The sequence below is a fragment of the Eumetopias jubatus genome, unplaced genomic scaffold, assembly GCF_037043125.1.
Source record: "Eumetopias jubatus isolate StellerSeaLion01/CBP00866 unplaced genomic scaffold, mEumJub1_p1.0 scaffold_17, whole genome shotgun sequence".
Lineage (NCBI taxonomy): Eukaryota > Metazoa > Chordata > Mammalia > Carnivora > Otariidae > Eumetopias > Eumetopias jubatus.
The window spans coordinates 85,288,274-85,314,751 of record NW_028274823.1 but is presented as its reverse complement, the minus strand read 5'-3'; the positions used below and the strand labels follow the sequence as shown (position 1 = coordinate 85,314,751).

At 38.6% G+C, this 26,478-nt stretch overlaps 1 protein-coding gene across 17 annotated transcripts in view; it reads left to right on the top strand.

Moving 5' to 3' along the window:
• PCDH15 (protocadherin related 15) overlaps positions 1-26,478 on the top strand; it is a 781,344-nt gene that overhangs the window by 602,691 nt on the left and 152,175 nt on the right. For all 17 annotated transcript variants that reach the window (XM_088020022.1, XM_088020021.1, XM_088020020.1 and 14 more), the window contains 2 exons: positions 14,167-14,307; positions 16,019-16,131. In XM_088020022.1, the coding sequence (XP_087876148.1) occupies positions 14,167-14,307; positions 16,019-16,131 (254 nt within the window). The remainder of the gene's footprint in view (positions 1-14,166; positions 14,308-16,018; positions 16,132-26,478) is intronic.

The window sequence follows — 26,478 nt, the reverse complement described above, 5'->3', positions numbered from 1 at the left end:
TGTCACAGTAAGTGAGGAGAGTTCAGAGAAGCTGTCCTGCTATGCTTCTCATATGTCCTCACGTTCCGTAATATTTTAAGAAGGAATCCATTGTATTTTCCCCTCAAAAGACTCCAAGAGGCATAATGATTGTATACTCTGTTTTTGCCACCCCTGCTGAGAAGAGACTCTTTGCAGAGAATTTTACCACTATCCTATTGAATTCATGTTTATTATGTCTTGTTTTGTTTTGTTGCAATTTTTTTTCTTTTGATAATGTCTCTTGTGGTGGCTAGGTAAATAGAGCAAAATTCTAAAATTGTTTAGTCTTCTTTTTTTATGTGATATTGCATACATATTATGAGATCACCCACTAACTTTCGATAAATTACATTGGACCACCATCTCTTTTATAGTACCTTTTTGAAATATTACATTGCCTGCAAAGTCAAAATACATTCTACCTCGTGATATTAGGATATCTGTACTAAGGAAGAGACATGGTAGTTTAGTTAGTTGGCTAAAGAATAAAATTAAATGGATTCCACTATGTGCCTGTCTAAAGTAGTTGTCTTCATTCATGGGGACCTAACGCCATAGACAATTTGTTTCGTTCTCTTGAGCCCACGGTTGGAATGCATTTCTAAACAACTGTCATAAGTAAGGGCCTGGAAATGGAAAGGCAAGAAGAGAATCCCTCAGATGCTACAAAAAGAATTAGGACTATCTATCCTGACAAAACGAGGCTCAGGGTAAAACACTGGTCTTCAAAGTATGAAGACTTCTATTCCCTTAAAGAGAAGGAAGACTCTGCCCCCTCACTTCGGGGGACAAATAGCTTGGCTTTCAGCGAGTGTTGCCCTGAGGAAGAGCTTTCTGATTGTCCAAGTGCTGAAATGCCACCATGGGTCCAAACGACATCAATGAACTTTCTTTTGCCAAAATCTTTTAAAACTTTATCTGAATGCGATGGTTTAGTGGTGCTATTGTCTAACCACGGGGAGCTAACCGATAACCTTGCAAGATTTCTTCCGTCCTAAATAAAGACCGATCAATTTGTCTCATCAGCGTGCAGGACCAAGAAGTCATTTGCTTATCATTTATAAATCAAACTATAGCCTAGTTTTAATTTAGTATGAACTTGAAGAAAATAACTTTTGTAAACGGCTTGCAGTATTAGTGACTTTATTGTAATTTGGAAATGTTATAGAAGAGGAATCTATTGCCATAGTAATAAAATTTTAAATATTGGCTTTTTTATAAAAAGAGAGCTCTTCCTTCAGTATTAATTGTCCAGAAAACCCTCTTAATAAACCTATAAATGCATATACAGACACAGTATAATGTATATACTATCTTATCTTGAATTAGAGTACAAGGTAATAAATATTTCATCTCAATTCTAAGTATGTTTTTGTAGCTTGGTTTACTTTAAAAAATAAATACGAGAAATGTATTCAACTGGGAAAAATATCAACTTGTTGGGAATATGTAAGAGTAAACAGAGATCCCTCTATTTCTAGCACAATTTATATTAAGGAAAAACCAAAATATTTGGTAAGGTAATGTTTACCAAAATTACCAAGTATTTGGGTTTTGAAAAATTACTATCAATACTTAGATATTTACTAAATGATAACTTGAATGCTTATATGCCATATTATAGTTATTAAAATACATAATTCATCAACTCAATGGACTATTTCATTTCATTTTTTAAAATATAATTGAGTGAATTTTGTACATTAGAATACTTTGATCATACCTGTTAAATTTTTAGTGGAATCAAGTGTTAGATATTTAACAAATAGTAATGATAAATAATATTAAGTGATAAAGTTTATAATGGTTCCTTTTTTTAGTATGGTTGAATTTCTCAATTTTACAATGATGTTGTTTTGCAGATTAATCATATTAATTTTAATTTTTATGATTTCTTGAAACCATGCACCTGACCTGATTCATGTCATAAATGGCCCACGGACAATGTTAGGCATGTTAACTGCAGCTGTCTCCAAACCAGTTACCTTTGCCTGTCATATGGCTTAATTATTTAAGTATAAAGCAAGACTTACATAAAAAAAGATTTTGGAAAGGAAAAAAAAAGGAGGAAGGGAGGTAGGGAGGAAAGATGAAAAAGAAAGATAAAAATAAAGAAGAGAGGGGGGCGGAGCAAGATGGCGGAGGAGTAGGAGACCTAGATTTCGTCTGGTCTCAGGAATTCAGCTGAATAGGGATCAAACCATTCTGAACACCTACGAACTCAACAGGAGACCGAAGAGGAGAGTAGCAACAACTCTCTGAACAGGGAAGCGACCACTTACTGGAAGGTAGGGCGTGCGGAGAAGTGAATCCGAGGCGATATTCGGGAGGATAGACGGCGGGGGAGGGGCCTCCGTCGGCCGCTTCTGGCAAGTGCTAGAGCCGCGGAGCACAAAATCGGACCTTCTAGAAGTCGGCTCGGCGGAGGGACGTCGCTCCAGTGGCTAAGCGGGGGGTGGAACCCTCGCGGGACAGTGTGGTCTCAGGACCCTCGGGGTCACAGAAAGACCGGGGGTGCCTGAGTGCGCCAGAGCTCCCAGGGATCGGAGCAGGGAAGCCGGCTGCAGAGACGGAGCCAAGGCGCGGGCTCTCAGCTCGGGGTGGCCCTAAACTGTGATCCGCGGCCCAGTCGGGGCACGGCTCCTCCAGCAGGGACCCAACAAGCGGCAGAGCCGGGGAGACCCCCCTTCCTCCCCCGGGAGGAGCGGCGCGGGAGCGCACCGCAGGGATCTGCTGGGTTTGGAGACTCCACACGGGGTCGGGTGCCAGAGATAGCAACGCTCGGTCACAGGCCGGGTGAGCACGGAGTGCGGCCGGAGACCGGGGACACGGGAGTGACTGCTTTTCTCTGGGGGCGCACTGAGGAGCGGGGCCCCGAGGTCTCAGCTCCTCCGGGTGGAGATTGGGAGGCCACCATTTTCGCCCTGGTCCTCCAAAGCTGTACCGAGAGCTTGCAGGGAACAAAAGCTCCGGAGAGCAAACCCGAGCAGCTTCCTTAGCCCGGACCGACAAGGGCGGGGCAATTCCTCCTCCGGCAGAGACATTTGGGAACCACGGCAACAGGCCCCTCCCCCAGAAGATCAGCACGAACAGCCAGCCAGCCAAGACCAAGTTTACCGATCAAGGAGAACGGGAGAACTCCAGCGCTAGGGGAATACTGCACATAGAATTCATGGCTTTTTTTTACCATGATTCATTAGTTCATCAAAGTTAATTTTTGTTAACTGTTTTTTTTTCTTTTTCTTTTTCCCTTTTTCAACCAACATCTTATCAATCTCTTTTAAAAAAAAAAAACATTTTTTATTTTTCATTTTTAGAGTCATATTTTTTCCCTTCATAGTAGTTACCCTTATTTTTGGCATGTATATATATATATATATATATATAAGTTGTTCTCTCTTTAAAATTTTGAGATACAGTTTCTTCTAACAGATAAAAATATACCCTAAATCACTAGTGTATGGTTCTGTTCTAGTCTCCTGCCTGACCACATTCTCTCCCTTTTTTCTTTTTTTTTTTTAAATCTTCTTTCTTTTTTCAAACAACTTCTTATCTTATCAAGTCCTTTTATAAAATCTTTTATAATTTTCATCTTTACAGTCATCCTCTATCCCTTCATTGTATCAACCCTTATTTTGTACATATATGTCTTTCTTCCTTTAAAATTTTAGGAGGCACTTTTTTCTAACAGACCAAAATACGCCCAAAATCTAGTGTGTGGCACTGATCTATGCACTAGCCTGATCATATTTGATCACATTCTGCTTTTTTTCTATTGTTCTCTTTTTGTTTTTATCTTTTTTTTTCTTTTTTTTCCTCTTTCTTTTTTCTTTCTTTCCATTTCTTTTCCCCTGGTTTCAGGTCTTTTCTGATTTGTATACAGTATATTTGCTGGGGACTTGTAAACCTGTTAGCATTTTGTTCTCTCATTCATCTGTTCTACTCTGGACAAAATGACAAGACGAAAAAAATCACCTCAGCAAAAAGAACAAGAGATAGTATCGTCAGCCAGGGACCTACTCAATACGGACATTAGTAAGATGTCGGACCTAGAGTTCAGAATCATGACTTTAAAGATACTAGCTGGGCTTGAAAAAAGCGTGGAAGTTATTAGAGAAACCCTTTCTGGAGAAATAAAAGAACTAAAATCTAACCAAGTCGAAATCAAAAAGGCTATTGATGAGGTGCAATCATAAATGAGGGCACTAACTGCTAGGATAAATGAGGCAGAAGAGAGAATCCGTGATATAGAAGACCAAATGATGGAAAGTAAAGAGGCTGAGAAAAAGAGCGAGAAACAACTACGGGATCACGAGGGCAGAATTCGAGAGATAAGTGATTCGATAAGATGAAACAACATTAGAATAATTGGGATCCCAGAAGAAGAAGAAAGAGAGAGAGGGGCAGAAGGTATATTGGAGCAAATAATAGCAGAGAACTTCCCTAATGTGAGGAAGGAAACAGGCATTAAAATCCAGGAGGCACAGAGAACCCCTCTCAAAATCAATAAAAATAGGTCTACAACCCGACATCTAATAGTAAAACTTACGAGTCTCAGAGACAAAGAGAAAATCCTGAAAGCAGCTCGGGAGAAGAGATATGTAACCTACAATGGTAAAAATATTAGATTGGCAACAGACCTATCCACAGAGACCTGGCAGGCCAGAATGGACTGGCAAGATATCTTCAGAGCACTAAACGAGAAAAATATGCAGCCAAGAATACTATATCCAGCTAGGCTGTCATTGAAAATAGAAGGAGAGATAAAAAGCTTCCAGGACAAACAAAAACAAAAGGAATTTGCAAACACGAAACCAGCCCTCCAAGAAATATTGAAAGGGGTCCTCTAAGCAAAGAGAGAACCTAAAAGCAGCAAAGATCGGAAAGGAACACAGACAACATACACTAACAGTCACCTTACAGGCAATACAATGGCACTAAATTCATACCTTTCAATAGTTACCCTGAATGTAAATGGGCTAAATGCCCCAATAAAAAGACACAGGCTATCAGATTGGATTAAAAAACAAGACCCATCCATATGCTGTGTGCAAGAGACTCATTTTAGACCCAAAGACACCCCCAGATTGAAAGTGAGGGGGTGGAAAACCATTTACCATGCTAATGAACACCAAAAGAAAGCTGGGGTGGCAATCCTTATATCAGACAAACTAGATTTTAAAACAAAGACTGTAATAAGAGATGAGGAAGGACACTATATCCTACTTAAAGGGTCTATCCAACAAGAAGATCTAACAATTGTAAATATCTATGCCCCGAACATGGGAGCAGCCAGTTATATAAGGCAATTAATAACAAAAGCAAAGAAACACATTGACAACAATACAATAATAGTGGGGGACTTTAACATCCCCTGACTGAAATGGACAGATCATCTAAGAAAAAGATCAACAAGGAAATAAAGACTTTAAATGACACACTGCACCAAATGGACTTCACAGACATATTCAGAACATTCCATCCCAAAGCAACAGAATACACATTCTTCTCTAGTGCCCATGGAACATTCTCGAGAATTGATCACATCCTAGGTCACAAATCAGGTCTCAACCGGTACCAAAAGATTGGGATCATTCCCTGCATATTTTCAGACCACAATGCTTTGAAACTAGAACTCAATCACAAGAGGAAAGTCGGAAAGAACTCAAGTACGTGGAGGCTAAAGAGCATCCTACTAAAGAATGAATGGGTCAACTAGGAAATTAAAAAAGAATTAAAAAAATTCATGGAAACCAATGAAAATGAAAACACAACTGTCCAAAATCTTTGGGATACAGCAAAGGCAGTCCTGAGAGGAAAGTATATAGCAATACAAGCCTTTCTCAAGAAACAAGAAAGGTCTCAAATACACAATCTAACCCTACACCTAAAGGAGCTGGAGAAAGAACAGCAAATAAAGCCTAAACCCAGCAGGAGAAGAGAAATAACAAAGATCAGAGCAGAAATCAATGAAATAGAAAGCAAAAGAACAGTAGAACAGATCCACAAAACTAGGAGCTGGTTCTTTGAAAGAATTAACAAGATGGATAAACCCCTGGCCAGACTGATCAAAAAGAAAAGAGAAATGACCCAAATCAACAAAATCATGAATGAAAGAGGAGAGATCACAACCAACACCAAAGAAATACAAACAATTATAAGAACGTATTATGAGCAACTCTATGCCAGCAAATTAGATAACCTGGAAGAAATGGGTGCATTCCTAGAGATGTATCAACTACCAAAACTGAACCAGGAAGAAATAGAAAACCTGAACAGACCTATAACCACTAAGGAAATTGCAGCAGTCATCAAAAATCTCCCAAGAAACAAAAGCCCAGGTCCAGATGGCTTCCCAGGGGAATTCTATCAGACATTTAAAGAAGAATTAATACCTATCCTCCTGAAACTGTTCCAAAAAATAGAAATGGAAGGAAACCTTCCAAATTCATTTTATGAGGCCACCATTACCTTGATCCCAAAACCAGACAAAGATCCCATCAAAAAGGAGAATTACAGACCAATATCCTTGATGAACATGGATGCAAAAATTCTCACCAAAATACTAGCCAAAAGGATCCAACAGTACATTAAAAGGATGATTCACCACGACCAAGTGGAATTTATCCCTGGGCTGCAAGGCTGGTTCAACATCCGCAAATCAATCAATGTGATAAAATACATTAACAAAAGAAAGAACAAGAATCATATGATCCTCTCAATAGATGCAGAAAAAGCATTTGACAAAGTACAGCATACTTTCTTGATCAAAACTCTTCAGAGTATAGGGATAGAGGGTACATACCTCAATCTCATAAAAGCCATCTATGAAAAACCTACAGCAAATATCATTCTCAATGGGGAAAAGCTGAGAGCTTTTCCCCTAAGGTCAGGATCGCGGCAGGGATGTCCACTCTCACCACTGCTATCCAACATAGTATTAGAAGTCCTAGCCACAGCAATCAGACAACAAAAAGAAATCAAAGGCATCCAAATCAGCAAAGAGGAAGTCAAACTCTCACTCTTTGCAGATGATATGATACTTCATGTGGAAAACCCAAAAGACTCCACCCCAAAACTGCTAGAACTCATACAGGAATTCAGTCAAGTAGCAGGCTATAAAATCAATGCACAGAAATCAGTGGCATTCCTATACACCACCAACAAGACAGAAGAGAGACAAATCAAGGAGTCGATCCCATTCACAATTGCACCCAAAACCATAAGATACCTAGGAATAAATCTAACCAAAGAGGCAAAGGATCTGTACTCAGAACACTATAAAATACTCAGGAAAGAAATTGAAGAAGACACAAAGAAATGGAAAAACGTTCCATGCTCATGGATTGGAAGAACCAACATTGTGAAGATGTCAATGCTACCTAGAGCAATCTACACATTCAATGCAATCCCCATCAAAATACCATCACTGTTTTCAAAGAAATGGAACAAATAATCCTAAAATTTGTATGGAACCAGAAGAGACCCCGAATAGCCAGAGGAATATTGAAAAAGAAAAACAAAGCTGGCGGCATCACAATTCCAGACTTCCGGCTCTATTACAAAGCTGTCATCATCAAGACAGTATGGTACTGGCACAAAAACAGACACATCGATCAATGGAACAGAATCGAGAGCCCAGAAATGGACCCTCAACTCTATGGTCAACTTATCTTTGACAAAGCAGGAAAGAATGTCCAGTGGAAAAAAGACAGTCTCTTCAACAAATGTTGTTGGGAAAATTGGACAGCCACATGCAGAAGAATGAAACTGGACCATTTCCTTACACCACACACAAAAATAGACTCCAAATGGTTGAAAGACCTAAACGTGAGACAGGAGTCCATCCAAATCCTAAAGGAGAACACAGGTAGCAACCTCTTCGACCTCAGCCGCAGCAACTTCTTCCTAGAAACATCACCAAAGGCACAGGAAGCCAGGGCAAAAATGAACTATTGGGATTTCATCAAGATAAAAAGCTTTTGCACAGCAAAAGAAACAGTCCACAAAACCAAAAGACAACCGACAGAATGGGAGAAAATATTTGCAAATGACATATCAGATAAAGGGCTAGTACCCAAAATCTATAAAGAACTTATCAAACTCAACACCCAAAGAACAAATAATCCAATCCAGAAATGGGCAGAAGACATGAACAGACATTTTTCCAAAGAAGACATCCAAATGGCCAACAGGCACATGAAAAAGTGCTCAACATCGCTCGGCATCAGGGAAATCCAAATCAAAACCTCAATGAGATACCACCTCACACCCGTCAGAATGGCTAAAATTAACAAGTCAGGGAACGACAGATGTTGGCGGGGATGTGGAAAAGGGGAACCCTCCTACACTGTTGGTGGGAATGCAAGCTGGTGCAACCACTCTGGAAAACAGTATGGAGGTTCCTCAAACAGTTGAAATTAGAGCTACCATTCGATCCAGCAATTGCACTACTGGGTATTTACCCCAAAGATACAAATGTAGGGACCCGAAGGGGTACGTGCACCCCAATGTTTATAGCAGCGCTGTCCACAATAGCCAAACTGTGGAAAGAGCCAAGATGTCCATCGACAGATGAATGGATAAAGAAGAGGTGGTATATATACACAGTGGAATATTATGCAGCCATCAAAAGGAATGAGATCTTGCCATTTGCAATGACGTGGATGGAACTGGAGGGTGTTATGCTGAGTGAAATAAGTCAATCAGAGAAAGACATGTATCATATGACCTCACTGATATGAGGAATTCTTAATCTCAGGAACAAACTGAGGGTTGCTGGAGTGGTCGGGGGTGGGAGGGATGGGGTGGCTGGGTGATGGACATTGGGGAAGATATGTGAGCACTGTGAATTGTGTAAGACTGTTGAATCACAGATCTGTACTTCTGAAACAAATAACACAACATATTTAAAGAAAAAAGAAAAAGAAGCAGATAGCAGGAGAGGAAGAATGAAGGGGAGTAAGTCAGAGGGGGAGAAGAACCAGGAGAGATGATGGACTCTGAAAAACAAACTGAGGTTTCTGGAGGGGAGGAGGGTGGGGGGATGGGTTAGCCTGGTGATGGGTATTGAGGAGGCACATTCTGCATGGAGCACTGGGTGTTATGAACAAACAATGAATCATGGAACACTACACCAAAACAAATTATGTAATATATGGTGATTAACATAACAATAAAAAATTAAAAAAAAATAAAGAGGAGAGGGAGGGAAGGAAAGAAAAATACGTTTGAATATATTCAAAGGAAAATCCAAATAATTTTAGGTATTTAGTTATTGTTGCATGTGATATCAAATAAAATGCAGCACCTTCATAGCAAGGGTGATGAGGACCCTATGATAATGGCTCTGGTGGGCAAACCATGCCACAGGAGGTCCCATCTTCTTTATGTGGTAGTGATCTGTAGAATAACAAATCATAGAATCAAAAGTTAAATGACATAGCTAGCGTATACCGTACATGTTCATATACCTGCAGTCTTATCTGTCATGATCCCCTAGGAAGGGTCTGGTTGTTCTAGATAGCAAAATATTTTAGGCACGTGGGAGATAACACTTCAGAGTACTGAAACTTCTCCTCTTTCCGTTTTATCAGTTAAAGACGTAATTCAGAAAGTACTATGAATACACTGGCTTTAGTAAAGGAAGCATGCTGAGTCTAATGAACATACTTTAAGTTTCTGGATAACTAATTTGTGAACGGAGCAAGAGTTATACTACAGATGGAGTGGGTGCTGAATCTAACAAAAACTCTGAAATTTTGTCTTGAAATATTTTGTGCTGTAATTTTGCTCTTTCTGCCTTCATTTTTCTTCATGGGACATGTGCTGCGTAACTTTCTGGGCAGTGCGCTAAGGCAGGATTTACGAGGGCTTCCAATTCTAGAGCATTTTTCCCAAGTAGCTTTGCTCGTTCTCATGTTGAAGGACTGTTGCCTTGAGGATATCAGAGATAAATGTCAAGGTGGGTTCATGTGTAAGGACCTGTGTTATAGGATGAGTCCTGTTTCATTTGAGTAATAACGCTGAAATGTACTAGTTGAGGAAATTCAGAAATGAGCTAACTCTTAGAGCCTTGATTGCCTTTTTGTAAGGTATGGTTGCTGTTCATACCAACTCCCGGATTTCTTATAAGCATACACATGAGAACACATGAAATGCACATTATTGGATAATGTAGTAAAGCACGCAAATGGACCGCTAACAACTCCTGCCGTTATCATTATTTTTAAAATTTTTAGATTTGAGTGTATTTGACACACAATGTCACACGAGTTCAGGTATATGACACAGTGATTTGCTTTATACATTACGCTGTGCGCCCCCCAAGTGTAGCTCCCATCTGTCACCATAAACACTATCACAATGACTCTATTCTCTATACTGTGCCTTTCATCCTCCTGACTTACTCATCCCATAGCTGGAAGCCTGTGTCTCCCCCTCTCCTTCACCCATTTTGCCCATCCCCCCACCTCCTTCCCTCTGGCAACCCTCCGTTTGTTCTCTGTATTTATGGTTCTGATTCTGCTTTTCGTTTGTTTATTCATTTGTTTTGTTTTTTAGGTTCCACATGTCCGTGCATCATATGGTTATTTATTTCTTATTCTCACTTATTTCACTTAGCATAACACCCTCTAGGTTCATCCACGTTGTCACGAATGGCAAGATCTCATCCTTTTTTGTGGCTGAATAATATTCCAGTATATAATATGTAATTACCTCTATCAGTGGATACTTGAATTGCTTCCATATCTTGGCTATTATAGATAATGCTGCTATAAACATAGGGGTGCATATATCTTTTTGAATTAGTATTTTTGTATTCTTTGGTAATCCCAGTAGTGGAATTGCTGGATCATAGGGAAGCTCTATTTTTAATTTTTTGAGGAACCTCCATATTGTTTTCCATAGTGGCGGCACCAGTTTATAGTCCCACAAATAGCGCGTGAGGGTTCCTTTTTCTCCATATCCTCGCCAACACCTGTTGTTTCTTGTGTTTTTTATTTTAGCCATTCTGACAGGTGAGAGGTGATATCTCATTGTAGTTTTGATTTGCATTTCCCTGCTGATGAATGATGTTGAACATCTTTTTATGTGTCTTTGGCCATCTGTTTACCTTTGACAAGTGTCTGTTCATGTCTTCTGCACATTTTTAATTGGATTATTTGGGTTTTTTGGTGTTAAGTTGCTTAAGTTCTTGATATATTTTGGATGCTAATTAACCCTTAATCAGTTATGTCTTTTGCAAATATCTTCTCCCATTCAGTAGGTTGTCTTTTAGTTTTGTTTATCATTTCCTTTGCTGTGCAGAAGCCTTTATTTTCCCTTGCCTCAGGAGACATATCTAGAAAAAAAACTGTTATTCCAGTCAATGTCAGAGAAATTACCGTCTGTGCTCTCTTCTAGGATTTTTATGATTTTAGGTCTCACATTTAACTCTTTAATCCATTTTGAATTTATTTTTATATATGGTGTAAGAAAGTAGTCCATTTTCATTCTTTTGCATGTTGCTGTCCAGTTTTCCCAATACCATTAGTTGAAGAGAATTTTTTCCCATTGTATATTCTTTTTCTTAAAGATTTATTTATTTTAGAGAGAGAGAGAGCACGAAAGCAGGGGGAGGGGCAGAGGGAGGAGGAGACAAATCCTCAAGCTGATTCCCTGCTGAGGACAGAGCCCAACTCGGGGCTTGATCCCAGGACCCTGAGATCATGACCTGACCCAAAACCAAGAGTCAGTGCTTAACTGATTGAGTCATCCAGGTGCCCCTCCCATTGCATATTTTTGCCTCCTTGGTCAAAATTAATTGACCATATAATCATGGGTTTATTTCTGGGTTTTCTATTCTGTTCCATTGATCTATGTGTCTGTTTTTGTGGTAGTACCATACTGTTTTGATTCCGATAGCTTTGTGTAGTATATTTTAAAATCTGGGATTGTGATACCTCCAGTTTTGTTCTTCTTTTTCAAGATTGCTTTGGCTATTTGAGGTCTTTTCTGGTTCCATATACATTATATGATTGTTTTTTTCTAGTTCTGTGAAAAATATTGTTGGTATTTTGAGAGAGATAGCATGAATTTTGTAGACTGTTGGTAGTATGGACATTTTAGCAATATTTATTCTCCCAATCCATGAGTATAGAATACTTTTCCATTCGTTTGTGTCACCTTCAGTTGCTTTCATCAGTGTTTTATAGTTTCCAGAGTACTAGTCTTTCACCTCTTTAGTTAAGTTTATTTTTAGGTATTTTCTTAATTTTGGTGCAATTGTAAATGGGACTTTTCTTAATTTCTCTTTCTGCTATTTCATTATAGAAATTACATTATAGATCATTATAGAAATGCGTCATTATAGAAATGCAAAAGATTTCTGTATATTGATTTTGTATCCTGAGACCTTACTGAATTCATTTACCAGTTCTAGTAGTATTTTGGTGGAGTCTTTAGGGTTCTATATATAATATCATGTCATTTGCAAGTAATGAATTTTACTTCTTCCTTACCAATTTGGTTACCTTTTATTTCTTTTTCTTGTCTGATTGCTGTGGCTGGGACTTCTAGTTCTGGGTTGAATAGAAGTGGTGAGAGTGGACATCCTTGTCTTATTCCTGATCTTAGAGAGAAAGCTGTCAATTTATGGTTTATATTTTTATATCTCAGGGAAGGTTTATATTTTTAAAGATAACTTTAATAGAACAGAAGCAGAAAGTCAGTTCGGAGTCCACTGCGGGAAACAAGTGGTTAGAGGAGATGAGGATGATCTATATTAGGCATATGCTTTCATCGAGATAATAGCAGGACTTGAGGACAGTTTGGTTGCGGAGTCCAAGAGAAAGAGAAGTGTCATTGCCCGTCCCTAGGCTTTCAGAGAGACCAACTTGGTAAAAGGTGGGGCCTTCGATCTAGAGTGGAGAAGGTATATATTTGGGAGAGAAATCAGAATGCTGGTTTGGGATATGCTGAGTTAAAAATAGAACATTTAAGTTGAGCATTGTATGTATTACTTTGGAGTTTAAAAGACGAGTGGAGCCATAATTTAAATGGGAGTGATGAACACACAGAAGTTGTTCAGAGGCACGAGACTGGAAGAGATTGCAGAGGCTGAATATAGAGGTCGAGAAGGTACACATGCCTGTGCCTGAGCTTTGGGAGTGCTTTACTTCAAGGAATTTAGTGGCTTATACAGTGTCTGTTCAGGTTTGTGGTCGGTTCTACCACATGCTAGCTCTGTGCCCAAATTGTTTACTTGACCTCAAGGGCTGGCTTTAGCATGGAAAAGATTATGTAATTCCAATGTCCCTTTATATAATTCGAAATAAGACCAATGTAAAGTTTGACTATTTTTATTGTAGTCTTTAAAAATCTATCAAATGCCAATTTCTTTTTCTAAATGAATTTTTTAAATATCCTGACTTATCTTGGTCTGTATCTGGGACAATTCCACATCCTTTCACTCCCTATAAGCCTCAAGTTCATTAACTAAAAATAAAAAAATGGGTGGTAGAGTATACATGTATCATCTTTAGTGTAGTTCTTGGACATAATAAGCATTCAACAAATGTTAGCTATCATTATGTTACTATTATTACTATCATCATCATTAGTAATGTTATCCTAAAGGATTGTTGTGAGGATTAATTTATTTATGAAAAACCTAGCATGTTTAACAGAACAGAGCAGCTGGTAAATAGTTCTTGTCTCCTCCACTTGTGTACCCATCCCTCCACTTTACAACAGACCTCCACACTCCGTCATTCTCTCAGTGTCAGAGTTCACATAAGCACAATAAAAGAACATCATTCATAATTGTCTCAGAAGGGAAACTACCAAGCAGACATGGGGTTTAGATCAGGTGAGATTCCTATAATTAAAGGAAAGTGGAAGAGAAGATGCCCAAGGCAAACATTAATTCATTCTTTCACATAAATAATTTTGAATAACAGGTAGTGAAGATACTTCATTGATTCGGGTGGAGTCATCCACAAGAAACAGAGATTCTGCTGCAGTTCAAACCTGGAAGTGTGAATGCTAAATATGATTTTTCACTTCTAGAAGGCCATGCATTTTATAGATCAGTTTGGCATCGTCAATACCCTTTGTTTTCATTTTGTGGACGTGAATTAGTAATATATAATTTCATTTTAGGGATTACCTGCAAGTCGTGTGAGGTACAGAGTAGATGATGTCCAGTTTCCTTATCCTGCCAGTATTTTCGACGTAGAAGAAGATTCTGGAAGAGTAATAACTCGAGTCAATCTTAACGAAGAGCCTACAACAATTTTTAAGGTCAGTGCAGTGTTTTCCTTACTGTTACCTATTTGATATTTAACTTTTGAGAGTATAGTTTAACAGATGACCATACTTGTTTCCATTTTTCTCCTTTCAATTGTTTTTTAAATTAAAAAGTAATGTATATTTTACCACAGACACTTAGAAAATAGAGTTAAGCAGTAAGAAAAAAACACTTGATCTTTCACATCTTGGAGGCAACTAGAATTTAGCAGTTTAATATCTATCCTTATGATGACATTCCATACAAACGCAAGTGTACACATATGTGTTTGAAATTAATATGATCCTATTATTCATACCACTTTTTTGACTTAATAATATATTGCCCAGGACAATAAATGCTGTTAATGGTATTATTTTAATGGTTGAATGATGTCCTACTGTATGAATGCACTATTATTTTTTTTTGCCTAACACTTTGTTGATGGATAATTAGGCTGTTTCTCATTTTTTGTTATAATACTATTTGTTGTTGTGAAACTCCTTGTGCAAATATTATTTGCCACTTCCCTGATTTTTTCCCTTAAGATAAGTACTGAGAGGCAAAATTATTGAATCAAGTTTATATACTCACATTCAGTTATACTTCAGGAAAATTTGAAATATTGCTACCCTTCACTATGATCATAAATAATCTATTTTATTAAATGTTAGAGTGTTTCCATTTTCTGTAATTACCTAGAATAATTTTTTCGTTGTGAATAAAGCCTGTGACCCTGCATTGAGGAAATGCCCTCATTGGTTAACCTTGTGCGTTGTCAGTGAGTACTGTGCCTCACATAATCCTGCCACTGGTGGGAGCAATTGTTCTGTTTGTAAAGTGTTAACCCAAGGGTAAATCATGGGCCCAAGGACGATCCTTAGTTATGGTTTCACGATCTAGGTTGAATTGGTTTAAATTAGTAGCCTGCAGGTTCCAAAATTATGCACATTCCAGAGAAACACATGATATTGAAAATACTTAACATTTCTTGACATAATATACGTTATCCAAAACAAATCAATTATAAACAATATTGTAGTAATAAATATTATTACTTGAGACATCTTGAGACAAAAGCTTTTCTGCAGTTTGTATATCCTTTGAACAGTTTCTACTCTACAGTATGAACTTGGTTTTATATATTTTTAAGAGTGTGTATATCTAAGTGTGTTAAACTGTAAAGATTTCCAGTTTCATCCTCCAGAGTGAAGTATTTCTGCCCTATAATCTTGCAGACAATTAATTCACTTGAAAAATTAATTTCTTTTTATAAAGAAGCTAATTAGCTTTTTGCTATTAATGTGACTGATTTTAACACTTTTTAAAGAAGTGTCGGTGCTCATAATGGCCCGTGTTTTTACTGTGGGCACCAATGGGACTGTGGTGGAGAGATCAGTTTAATCATTGGAGAGATGTAGTATTATATACCTGTTTTACTGGCAGTGCTTTATCATAGCATTTATGAGTTTTCTTGTGTAGGAAACGAAAATGAAACACCCACCTGGTGTTATTGTTGTGAAGAGTAAGTGAGAATATATGTAACATACCCTCATCCAGAGCCTGCTCCCTGAAAGACAGTGAGGAAGTGATCCTTGTTCCCCTCCTGGAGCCAGGCAGTCCAGTGATTAAAAATGATGCTTTATATCTTTAAAAAAAAAAAAAAAGATGCTTTACTTTCTTCTTGTTAATCATCTTTAACATGAATTTTTGTTACTTTTTAAGCTGGTGGTTGTTGCTTTTGATGATGGTGAGCCTGTGATGTCCAGCAGCGCCACAGTGAAAATTCTTGTCTTACATCCTGGAGAAATCCCACGCTTCACGCAAGAGGAATATAGGTACGGATTCCTATCAGTTTTTGTAATATGTAACAGTTTTTTGTGTTGTTCTGTTTTGGCCTCTCGAAACTGAGGTGATTTGAATTGATCCATGAAGTGGCCTTCCAATTCTTGTTTAAGTTTTTCTAAATTAGCATAATATTACATTTATTTTTAAAGTTAATATAGTCAAAAGATAATTTAGTCTAAAAATACCAGTTTTAGTAATGCTTTCATGAATAATGGGGCTTTTAAAAGTAACTAATGTATTGGAGCACCTGGGTGGCTCAGTCTGTTAAGCTTCTCTCGGCTCAGGTCACGATCTCCGGGTGGTGAGATCGAACCCTTGATCAGGCTCTGCACTTTGTGTGGAATCTGCTTGTCCCTCTCCCTCCACCTGCTGGCTCTCTCTCTCTGTCTCCCTCTCTCTCTAAAATAAATAAATAAATAAATAAAATCTTTAAAAATAATTAATGTAACCTTTGAAAAATAAAACATTATATTTTGGGGTTTAAACTGCAACTAATTAATAATCTCAATAGCAAGAAGTAGTAGACATTTAGTTTCTTATTGCCATATCCATAATTTGACACGAATCTGAAATATTTCTCAAATCATCAGTGAAAGAGAAAGAGAGAATGTATGCGTGTGCGTTGATATGTATGATATATATTATGTATTATAGCTGTATCAAACTAGTATACATACCGTCTTAAGTCTGGCTGCCGTCACAAAATCCCACAGACCCGGTGGCTCAAACACAAATTTATTTTCTCACAGTTCCAGAGGCTGGAAGGCTGAGGTCAGGGCACAACCATGGTCAGGTTCTGGTGAGAGCTTGCGGATGTCTGCGTCCTTGTTGAGTCCGCACACAGAGGAGAGTAAGACAAAGCACCATGGTGTCTCTTCTTGTAAGGGCACCAATCCCAGGATTAGGGCCCCACCCTCATGACCCCATCTAAATCTAGTTACCTCTCAAAGGCCTCATCTTCGAATACCAGGCCATTGAGGGTTAAGGGCTTCAACATATTGATTTCAGGGGGACACAGTTCAGTCCACAGCATGTGTGCAGGTAGGTAGGTAGGTAGGTAGGTAGGTAGATAGATAGATAGATAGATAGATAGATAGATACTCTTAGGAAGTGAAAATTTTATTTTAAAAATAATAAAATTAAAGGTACTGTATTTTATGATTGCTTCATGATCGCATATGAGTGAAAGATTAAAATGCTTTTCTGAAAATATAGAACTTTCTTTCATGATATTGTTTTAAGTGAAGACATGAATGTACTTGTATGAGAATATTAGAACCCATAAGAGAAGTTTTCCCACAAATATTTGAAGGAGACTCGCTACATACTACATATTTACTATTTCCTTCTGGACATAGCATTAAATGGCATCTGGTCCTGGAGCTCCAGAGGCTCACAACTATGCATGGACGCGAAACATTATATGAACAATACAATACAGTCTGAAGACACAGTGGTAGGAGCTCAGTGCTAAGCAAGTGTGTTGGAGAAACACCTCGCTGTGTTTAAACATGCACAGCATAAAAGCCGTTCTCAAAAAGAAAATACAGCTTAGCCACACTCCAAAATATGGAAGGATGTTAAATGCCTCAGAATTAGCATATTTAGACATATAAAAAAACATGGGAGGATGTATTGATTTCTAGGATATTTTAGTAGTTTAGTCTATGTAGAGACAAATTAGATATTACATAATGATGTTCTTTGAGGCTCAAGAAAAATGAAGATTTCATATAATACTTGGTCGTATTCTAAAATTTAGATTTATATTGCTTTGATAATTTTTTTTTTTTTGCTTTGATAATTTCTAAGAACTAACTAAGAATTGTTAAGTTTTAGAGCAAGGGCTGATACTGAGAGAGGAGACAGATGCTGTGTCTGGGAATATTTAGCACACTGAACCGAGTAGTGTTTTCCCTTTATAAAACGCTACCTTGGGCGCCTGGGTAAGCGACCCACTGTTGGTTTCAGCTCAGGTCATGATCTCAGGGTCATGGGATCGAGCCCTGCATCGGGCTCCACGCTCTGTGGTCATGGGATCAAGCCCTGCATCGGGCTCCACACTCTGTGGTCATGGGATCGAGCCCTGCATCGGGCTCCACGCTCTGTGGGGAGTCTGCTTGAGATTTTTCTCCCTCTGCCCCTCCCCCTGCTCAGGCATTCTGCTCTCGCTCTCTCTCTCAAATAAATAAATAAAACCTTTAAAAAATAAATAAAATAAAATAAAACAGTAAGAATTCTTGGTCAGTCTGTTTGAAAGACCCTTTTCTTCCTTCTGTCCATTGTCACCAATACCTTCCTTTTATCTTGGCATGGTAACCTCTGCACTCCAGTTCTTTGCTATGGGGCATGCAGGTTTTTCCTTCTAGAGACCTTCCCTGGACGTGTTCGTGGTGGCTTCTCAAGAACCAAAATGGATATAAACTCACCAACTTATTTGGATTTGATGCTCACAAAAAAATGTACTTACTATTTGGGGTGGGTCCAGAAGTCCCTCAGACCTTCAGCTGAACAGAATTCCCATTCTTCCAGAGCTCTCATCCCATGCAATCCTTCCTTGGAGGCCCCGAAGAGAGAGAGTGGTGGTGCCTAACACTGTCCTTGTGAATAAACTCAGTAAATGGAGTCCCCTTTCTCCTGGCTTTCATCCGCAGCTCATTCCCTATTAATAGTGGTATGCCTCCAGACTTCCGTAGCACATTGCTTGTTAACTCTTCTAGCTAAAATGTTGTGGCATTCAGGCCAAGGTCATAGATCTCATCAGGGCATTGCTCATTTGGCTTTCTTTTTAAAATTGCCTTTATTTGTGCCACTTTTAAAAATAAAAAATGGTTTGTTCAATGAATAATTTACCATGTGTTACCTTCTCTGCATAGAACTCCGAACTGCAAATAGATTCTATTAATAAAGCTGTTAACTGAAAGAAGAAAAACACTGCCAATTACTTGGTGCTAATATTCAGAGGAGTCACGTGAGCACATGTGGAAGAATTTTTTGACCTTCAAGAAGAACATTTCTAACATTTGCAAATAGTGCCCTTGACTGTCCTGGTCCATTTGTTACTCTGACACATAAAAACAATTTGGTAATCTTGTTGCATCCTACAGTTTATGAAGAAAGTCCTCAGAATTGATTTAATTGGCGTAATAGATTCAGTAGGACTTGGGCACTGAACGGGATTGTTTTCTTTTTTATCAGATACTTAGAAAACTTGAATAATAAAAAAGTCATATCAAACATTGGCAGAAGACACTATATTTTGAATAAGTCCTAATAATTGATTTTAAATATTTAAGGAAGATTACATTTGACCGAAAGTATGGAATGAACTATTTTAAAAATAGATAAAAGACCTGAGGCTGATCTTCACCAATTACCTGTCAATGCTCTTGAAGATTTTTGACATATATGCCAGAGTCTGGATACCTCCCACTCCTTTCTTCGTCCTTCTGGACACATAGCTAGACTCCATGCCCCAGCCCCGCTTGCTAGATGGAGCCATGGGACTGAGTTCTGGCCAATAAAATGTGGAACAGGATGGTCTGCACTGTTTCCTGGCCTGATTTAACCTTTCCCTGTATGGACAGGTGAAATGGAAAACAAGAGTGCTACCTAACTAGGAATGTCCTAAATATATATATATTTTTTTTCAAAATCATTTACTGCTTTGGCTGGATGCACATAACTCCCAGAGATGCTACATACGTTATTAGAGCTCAATTCCCTTGTGTTGGAGTCAGAGGGTGGCAGAATATGCCACTTGGGCATAAAGAATATTTTGAGCTGAAAGTGCTTAAAAAAAAACAGCAGCTGTAAAAAAGATTTTCTGATCTCCCCTTTCCTACCCAAAACGGGACCTATAAACTCCCATGTGAAAGATGCCTTCTTTGGACCAGGAGGAAAAACACAGTCTTTAATGAGGAGTTAAAGCCAGGAGAAGCGACACAGACAGGCCTTGTTAAAACAATTCACAGCTCCCTTCAACCTCATTCTATAGTTTACTTTTCCACAATTGCCTGTCTCTGTTCATCCTAATACAAAAGTATGTGGGTTTTGCCATTTCTCTGACTCTTCATTTCCTCATGAGGGCTCTCCCGTCACATACAATTTATATAAATGTGTATGTTTTCTCCTACTCATCTGACTGGTGTCAGGTTCATACTTAGACCCAGCCTAAAAACCCTGAAAGGGTAGAGGTGAAATTTTACTTCCATTACAGAGTTGCTCCTGGTGGAAAAACGTCCTCATGTGATCAATTTGGGGGGGGACACCAAATGATAAGCAAGATTCCTGTTCCTGCTGGGGGTAGGGAAAGGATGCTCGTGGGTTGCAGATAGAAAGTAGGGATCCAAGAGAAGTGGTTTTGCAAGCTGGGGTAAATGTTATTTATTTATACATCTCGAGAATGCCTTCATTCCAATAGTAACTATTGAATGCCTTAGGAAAAACTAGTTTTCAACAAATGACGAGGTGTGAAGAAAGGCTCTAAAGATAAAATATTCATACATTGTAGAATATTGAACTGGATTCTTAAACTGACTGCCTCCTCTGAACCAATTATCTTGCTTTTGGAATAGTGAATCATTAAATCTTTAAATCTTGGATAATAAGATTAGTTAGGGTAGGCCAGGCTGCTGTAGAAAGAAACCCTTATATTTCAATAGTTTTGAGAAAGAGAACCCATGTGTTTTGGCTCACATGAGAGTGTAAAGTGAGTGTTTCAGGTGGTGGTAACTCTTCATGCAACCCTTCCATGCTGTCATCAGGGACCCAGGGCAACTTAAGGTCTTGCGTCCTAAACATTGTGTTTCAGAATAATCCCAGTGATTTGCCATTTTAGTCCCTGGAAAGGGGAAAAGGGCAGAAGTCCCCATCCAGAGATTTCCTGAAGCAAGTGAGGTAGAGCTTGCAAATTTCACCTCAGCTCAGGTTCTTTCCCAAAACTTCAGGCAAATATCTACAGCCAGCTCTGAAAGTGTGCATGAATGCTTCCCCTGCTAGGCGGTGTATCTCAGTTCCACCTCTCCTATTGGGGAAAAAGGGAAGATAGTGTTGGTGGATAATTAGTACATTAAACGTGCAGTTTCAGACAAGTTACAGATTTTCATTACAGCATCTTAAGATGACTTGGTTTATGTTAAGAACATAAAGATTGGGTACATGAACCTATGAACGGATAGTACAGAAACATTTTTATTCTTAAATATGTATTGGTGAAATAGAATGCCTTCTTCTTTTTTTTTAATTTTTTATTGTTATGTTAATCACCATATATTACATTATTAGTTTTTGATGTAGTGTTCCATGATTCATTGATTGTGCATAACACCCAGTGCTCCACGCAGAACGTGCCCTCTTTAATACCCATTACCAGGCCAACCCATCCCCCACCCCCCTCCCCTCTAGAACCCTCAGTTTGTTTTTCAGAGTCCATCATCTCTCCTGGTTCGTCTCCCCCTCTGACTTACTCCCCTTCATTCTTCCTCTCCTGTTATCTTCTTCTTTTTCTTTTTTCTTAAAATATGTTGCGTTATTTGTTTCAGAAGTACAGATCTGTGATTCAACAGTCTTGCACAATTCACAGCGCTCACCATAGCACATACCCTCCCCAATGTCTATCACCCAGCCACCCCATCCCTCCCACCCCCAACCACTCCAGTAACACTCAGTTTGTTTCCTGAGATTAAGAATTCCTCATATCAGTGAGGTCATATGGTACATGTCTTTCTCTGATTGACTTATTTCACTCAGCCTAACACCCTCCAGTTCCATCCACGTCATTGCAAATGACAAGATCTCATTCCTTTTGATGGCTGCATAATATTCCATTGTGTATATATACCACCTCTTCTTTATCCATTCATCTGTCGATGGACATCTTGGCTCTTTCCACAGTTTGGCTATTGTGGACATTGCTGCTATAAACATTGGGGTACACGTACCCCTTCGGATCCCTACATTTGTATCTGTGGGGTAAATACCCAGTAGTGCAATTGCTGGATCGAATGGTAGCTCTAATTTCAACTGTTTGAGGAACGTCCATACTGTTTTCCAGAGGGGTTGCACCAGCTTGCATTCCCACCAACTGTAGGAGGGTTCCCCTTTCTCCACATCCCCGCCAACATCTGTCATTCCCTGACTTGTTCATTTTAGCCATTCTGATGGGTGTGAGGTGGTATCTCATGGAGGTTTGGATTTGGATTTCCCTGATGCCGAGCGATGTTGAGCACTTTTTCATGTGCCTGTTGGCCATTTGGATGTCTCCTTTGGAAAAATGTCTATTCATGTCTTCTGCCCATTTCTTGATTGGATCATTTGTTCTTTGGGTGTTGAGTTTCATAAGTTCTTTATAGATTTTGGATAATAGCCCTTTATCTGATAAGTCATTTGCAAATACTTTCTCCCATTCTGTCGGTTGTCTTTTGGTTTTGTGGACTGTTTCTTTTGCTGTGCAAAAGCTTTTTATCTTGATGAAATCCCAATAGTTCATTTTTGCCCTAGCTTCCCGTGCCTTTGGTGATGTTTCTAGGAAGAAGTTGCTGCGGCTGAGGTCGAAGAGGTTGCTACCTGTGTTTTCCTTTAGGATTTGGATGGACTCCTGTCTCACGTTTAGGTCTTTCAACCATTTGGAGTCTATTTTTGTGTGTGGTGTAAGGAAATGGTCCAGTTTCATTCTTCTGCATGTGGCTGTCCAATTTTCCCAACACCATTTGTTGAAGAGACTGTCTTTTTTCCATTGGACATTCTTTCCTGCTTTGTCAAAGATAAGTTGACCATAGAGTTGAGGGTCCATTTCTGGGCTCTCGATTCTGTTCCATTGATCGATGTGTCTGTTTTTGTGCTAGTACCATACTGTCTTGATGATGACAGCCTTGTAATAGAGCTGGAAGTCCGGAATTGTGATGCCGCCAGCTTTGCTTTTCTTTTTCAATATTCCTCTGGCTATTCGGGGTCTCTTCTGGTTCCATACAAATTTTAGGATTATTTGTTCCATTTCTTTGAAAAAAGTGGATGGTATTTTGATGGGGATTGCATTGAATGTGTAGATGGCTCTAGGTAGCATTGACATCTTCACAATGTTGGTTCTCCCAATCCATGAGCATGGAACGTTTTTCCATTTCTTTGTGTCTTCTTCAATTTCTTTCATGAGTATTTTATAGTGTTCTGAGTACAGATCCTTTGCCTCTTTGGTTAAATTTATTCCTAGGTATCTAATGGTTTGGGGTGCAACTGTAAATGGGATCGACTCCTTGATTTGTCTCTTCTGTCTTGTTGTGGGTGTATAGGAATGCCACTGATTTCTGTGCATTGATTTTATAGCCTGCTACTTGACTGAATTCCTGTATGAGTTCTAGGAGTTTTGGGGTGGAGTCTTCTGGGTTTTCCACATACAGTATCATATCATCTGCAAAGAGTGAGAGTTTGACTTCCTCTTTGCCGATTTGGATGCCTTTGATTTCTTTTTGTTGTCTGATTGCTGTGGCTAGGACTTCTAATACTATGTTGAATAGCAGTGGTGAGAGTGGACATCCCTGCCGCGTTCCTGACCTTAGGGGAAAAGCTCTCAGCCTTTCCCCATTGAGAATGATATTCGCTGTAGGTTTTTCCTAGATGGCTTTTATGATATTGAGGTATGTACCCTCTATCCCTATACTCTGAAGAGTTTTGAGCAAGAAAGGATGCTGTACTTTGTCAAATGCTTTTTCTGCATCTATTGAGAGGATCATATCATTCTTGTTCTTTCTTTTGTTAATGTATTGTATCACGTTGATTGATTTGCGGTTGTTGAACCAGCCTTGCAGCCCAGGGAGAAATCCCACTTGGTCGTGGTGAATAATCCTTTTAATGGACTGTTGGATCCTATTGGCTAGTATTTTGGTGAGAATTTTTGCATCCATGTTCATCAAGGATATTGGTCTGTAATTCTCCTTTTTGATGGGATCTTTGTCTGGTTTTGGGATCAAGGTAATGCTGGCCTCATAAAATGAGTTTGGAAGGTTTCCTTCCATTTTGATTTTTTGGAACAGTTTCAGGAGAATAGGTATTAATTCTTCTTTGAATGTCTGATAGAATTCCCCTGGGAAGCCATCTGGCCCTGGGCTTTTGTTTCTTGGGAGATTTTTGATGACTGCTGCAATTTCCTTAGTGGTTATAGGTCTGTTCAGGTTTTCTATTTCTTCCTGGTTCAATTTTGGTAGTTGATACATCTCTAGGAATGCACCCATTTCTTCCAGGTTATCTAATTTGCTGGCGTAGCGTTGCTCATAATATGTTCTTATAATTGTTTGTATTTCTTTGGTGTTGGTTGTGATCTCTCCTCTTTCATTCATGATTTTGTTGATTTGGGTCATTTCTCTTTTCTTTTTGATCAGTCTGGCCAGGGGTTTATCCATCTTGTGAATTCTTTCAAAGAACCAGCTCCTAGTTTCGTGGATCTGTTCTACTGTTCTTGTGGTTTCTAATTCATTGATGTCTGCTCTGATCTTTACTATTTCTCTTCTCCTGCTGGGTTTAGGCTTTATTTGTTTTTCTTTCTCCAGCTCCTTTAGGTGTAGGGTTAGGTTGTGTATTTGAGACCTTTCTTGTTTCTTGAGAAAGGCTTGTATTGCCATATACTTTCCTCTCAGGACTGCCTTTGCTGTATCCCAAAGATTTGGAACAGTTGTGTTTTCATTTTCATTGGTTTCCATGAATTTTTTTAATTCTTCTTTAATTTCCTGGTTGGCCCATTCATTCTTTAGTAGGATGCTCTTTAGCCTCCATGTATTTGAGTTCTTTCCGACTTTCCTCTTGTGATTGAGTTCTAGTTTCAAAGCATTGTGGTCTGAAAATATGCAGGGAATGATCCCAGTCTTTTGGTACCAGTTGTAAAATGCCTTCTTCTTAAAGTAGTGAGATAATGCATACCTTTTTTTGTACGTTTGTTTGAATTCAAAGAAAATCTCCAATGGACGTTTTTGAATGTTTTAAGTTATTTCTAGTGATTTCAGCATATCAAATGTTAATATTACATATTCCAAACCAAACCTTTCTCGACTTCAAGCTAACGTTTGGTTATCTGATTATAATTCATTACTCTCTCCATGTTCCGGAGGAGTGTAATTGTCTTGATCACAAGGTAAAGGAAAGCGGGGGGGCGGGGAAAGGAAGAGGGAGCGTGTAAGTGAGAGTAGACAAGCTTATGTAAACTCACTTTGTGGAGACCATCCAAGAGATCTGAGAGGAGGCATTTACTATTCGGTGAAACATTTTCCAGTGTACCAGTTCTACATAGAGAAACAAAATCCATTCTTCTCTCCACAGAATTAAAAACGTTTAAATATCGAGCTACCGGTAATTGCCTGGTTGCTGGAGTGCAAAAATAGACCTATCATTACCTTTTCTAAAATTATAAAAGTACAAGTAGGAACCAACAAATAATAAACATCAGAGTAAATCCTTTAATATTCACTAAAGGCAAAAAAGCCTTTAGTAAATATTAAATTTAGTAAAGCCTCCTTGACTGCCAGCTAAGTTTGTGATGACAGATAATTAGCAGGGTAGCTAACCAATGTGAAAGTAGCAGTTTAAGAAAAAGCCAGACCCTCCTTTCACATATTGTTATGTCTCTCTTTCCTATTCCTATCTAAAAATTCCTCACTGTCTGCTAATGGTTCTTTGAAAAAGAAATAATGAGGTTTGTAAAGTTATTCAAAGATTTTACAAAGACCACCCTACATTACAGGAAATAATTTAGCCTGTCAAGACTAGAGGAGAAATTTCTCGCAGTATTTTCTTATTTATAATTTTCAACATTGGAATACTTTCTATGTGTTGAAAGAAGATTTGATTTTGTTTCTCCTCAAATCCTGTGAACTGAAGTGGTCCCCTGATGGGCCAACTTCAAGTAATTATTAAGTGAGGGAGGAATCTCATAATGAGAAAGCTATTTACCCCATACAGATATATGTGTACTTTTATAATGGCCAGATTTACAGTAATTCTTAAGATAAGTGTGTGCCTATTTCTCTTTGGTCCTTTTGGTGGTTGTAATACTTGAAACGCTTATTTTGTTCATTTCATGACCTCTTCAGTCTCCTTGAGTCATTTAATTAGGTTCAATGGAGAATCAAGACATCAATTTGCTTCATCTCTTTGTCACTGGATGAACACTCATATTTTCCAGAAAACACTGAGTTCTTCTCAAAATTTAGAGAAGTGTATAACTCTTCAGACTGTGTAATATTCATTTCTACAATTATAAAAAAAAACTCCTATTATTTAGAAGCATACACACAACGCAACGTTTCACAATTTTAACAAATTTCCATTTTCATGCATCATTCCTGTTTTATGTG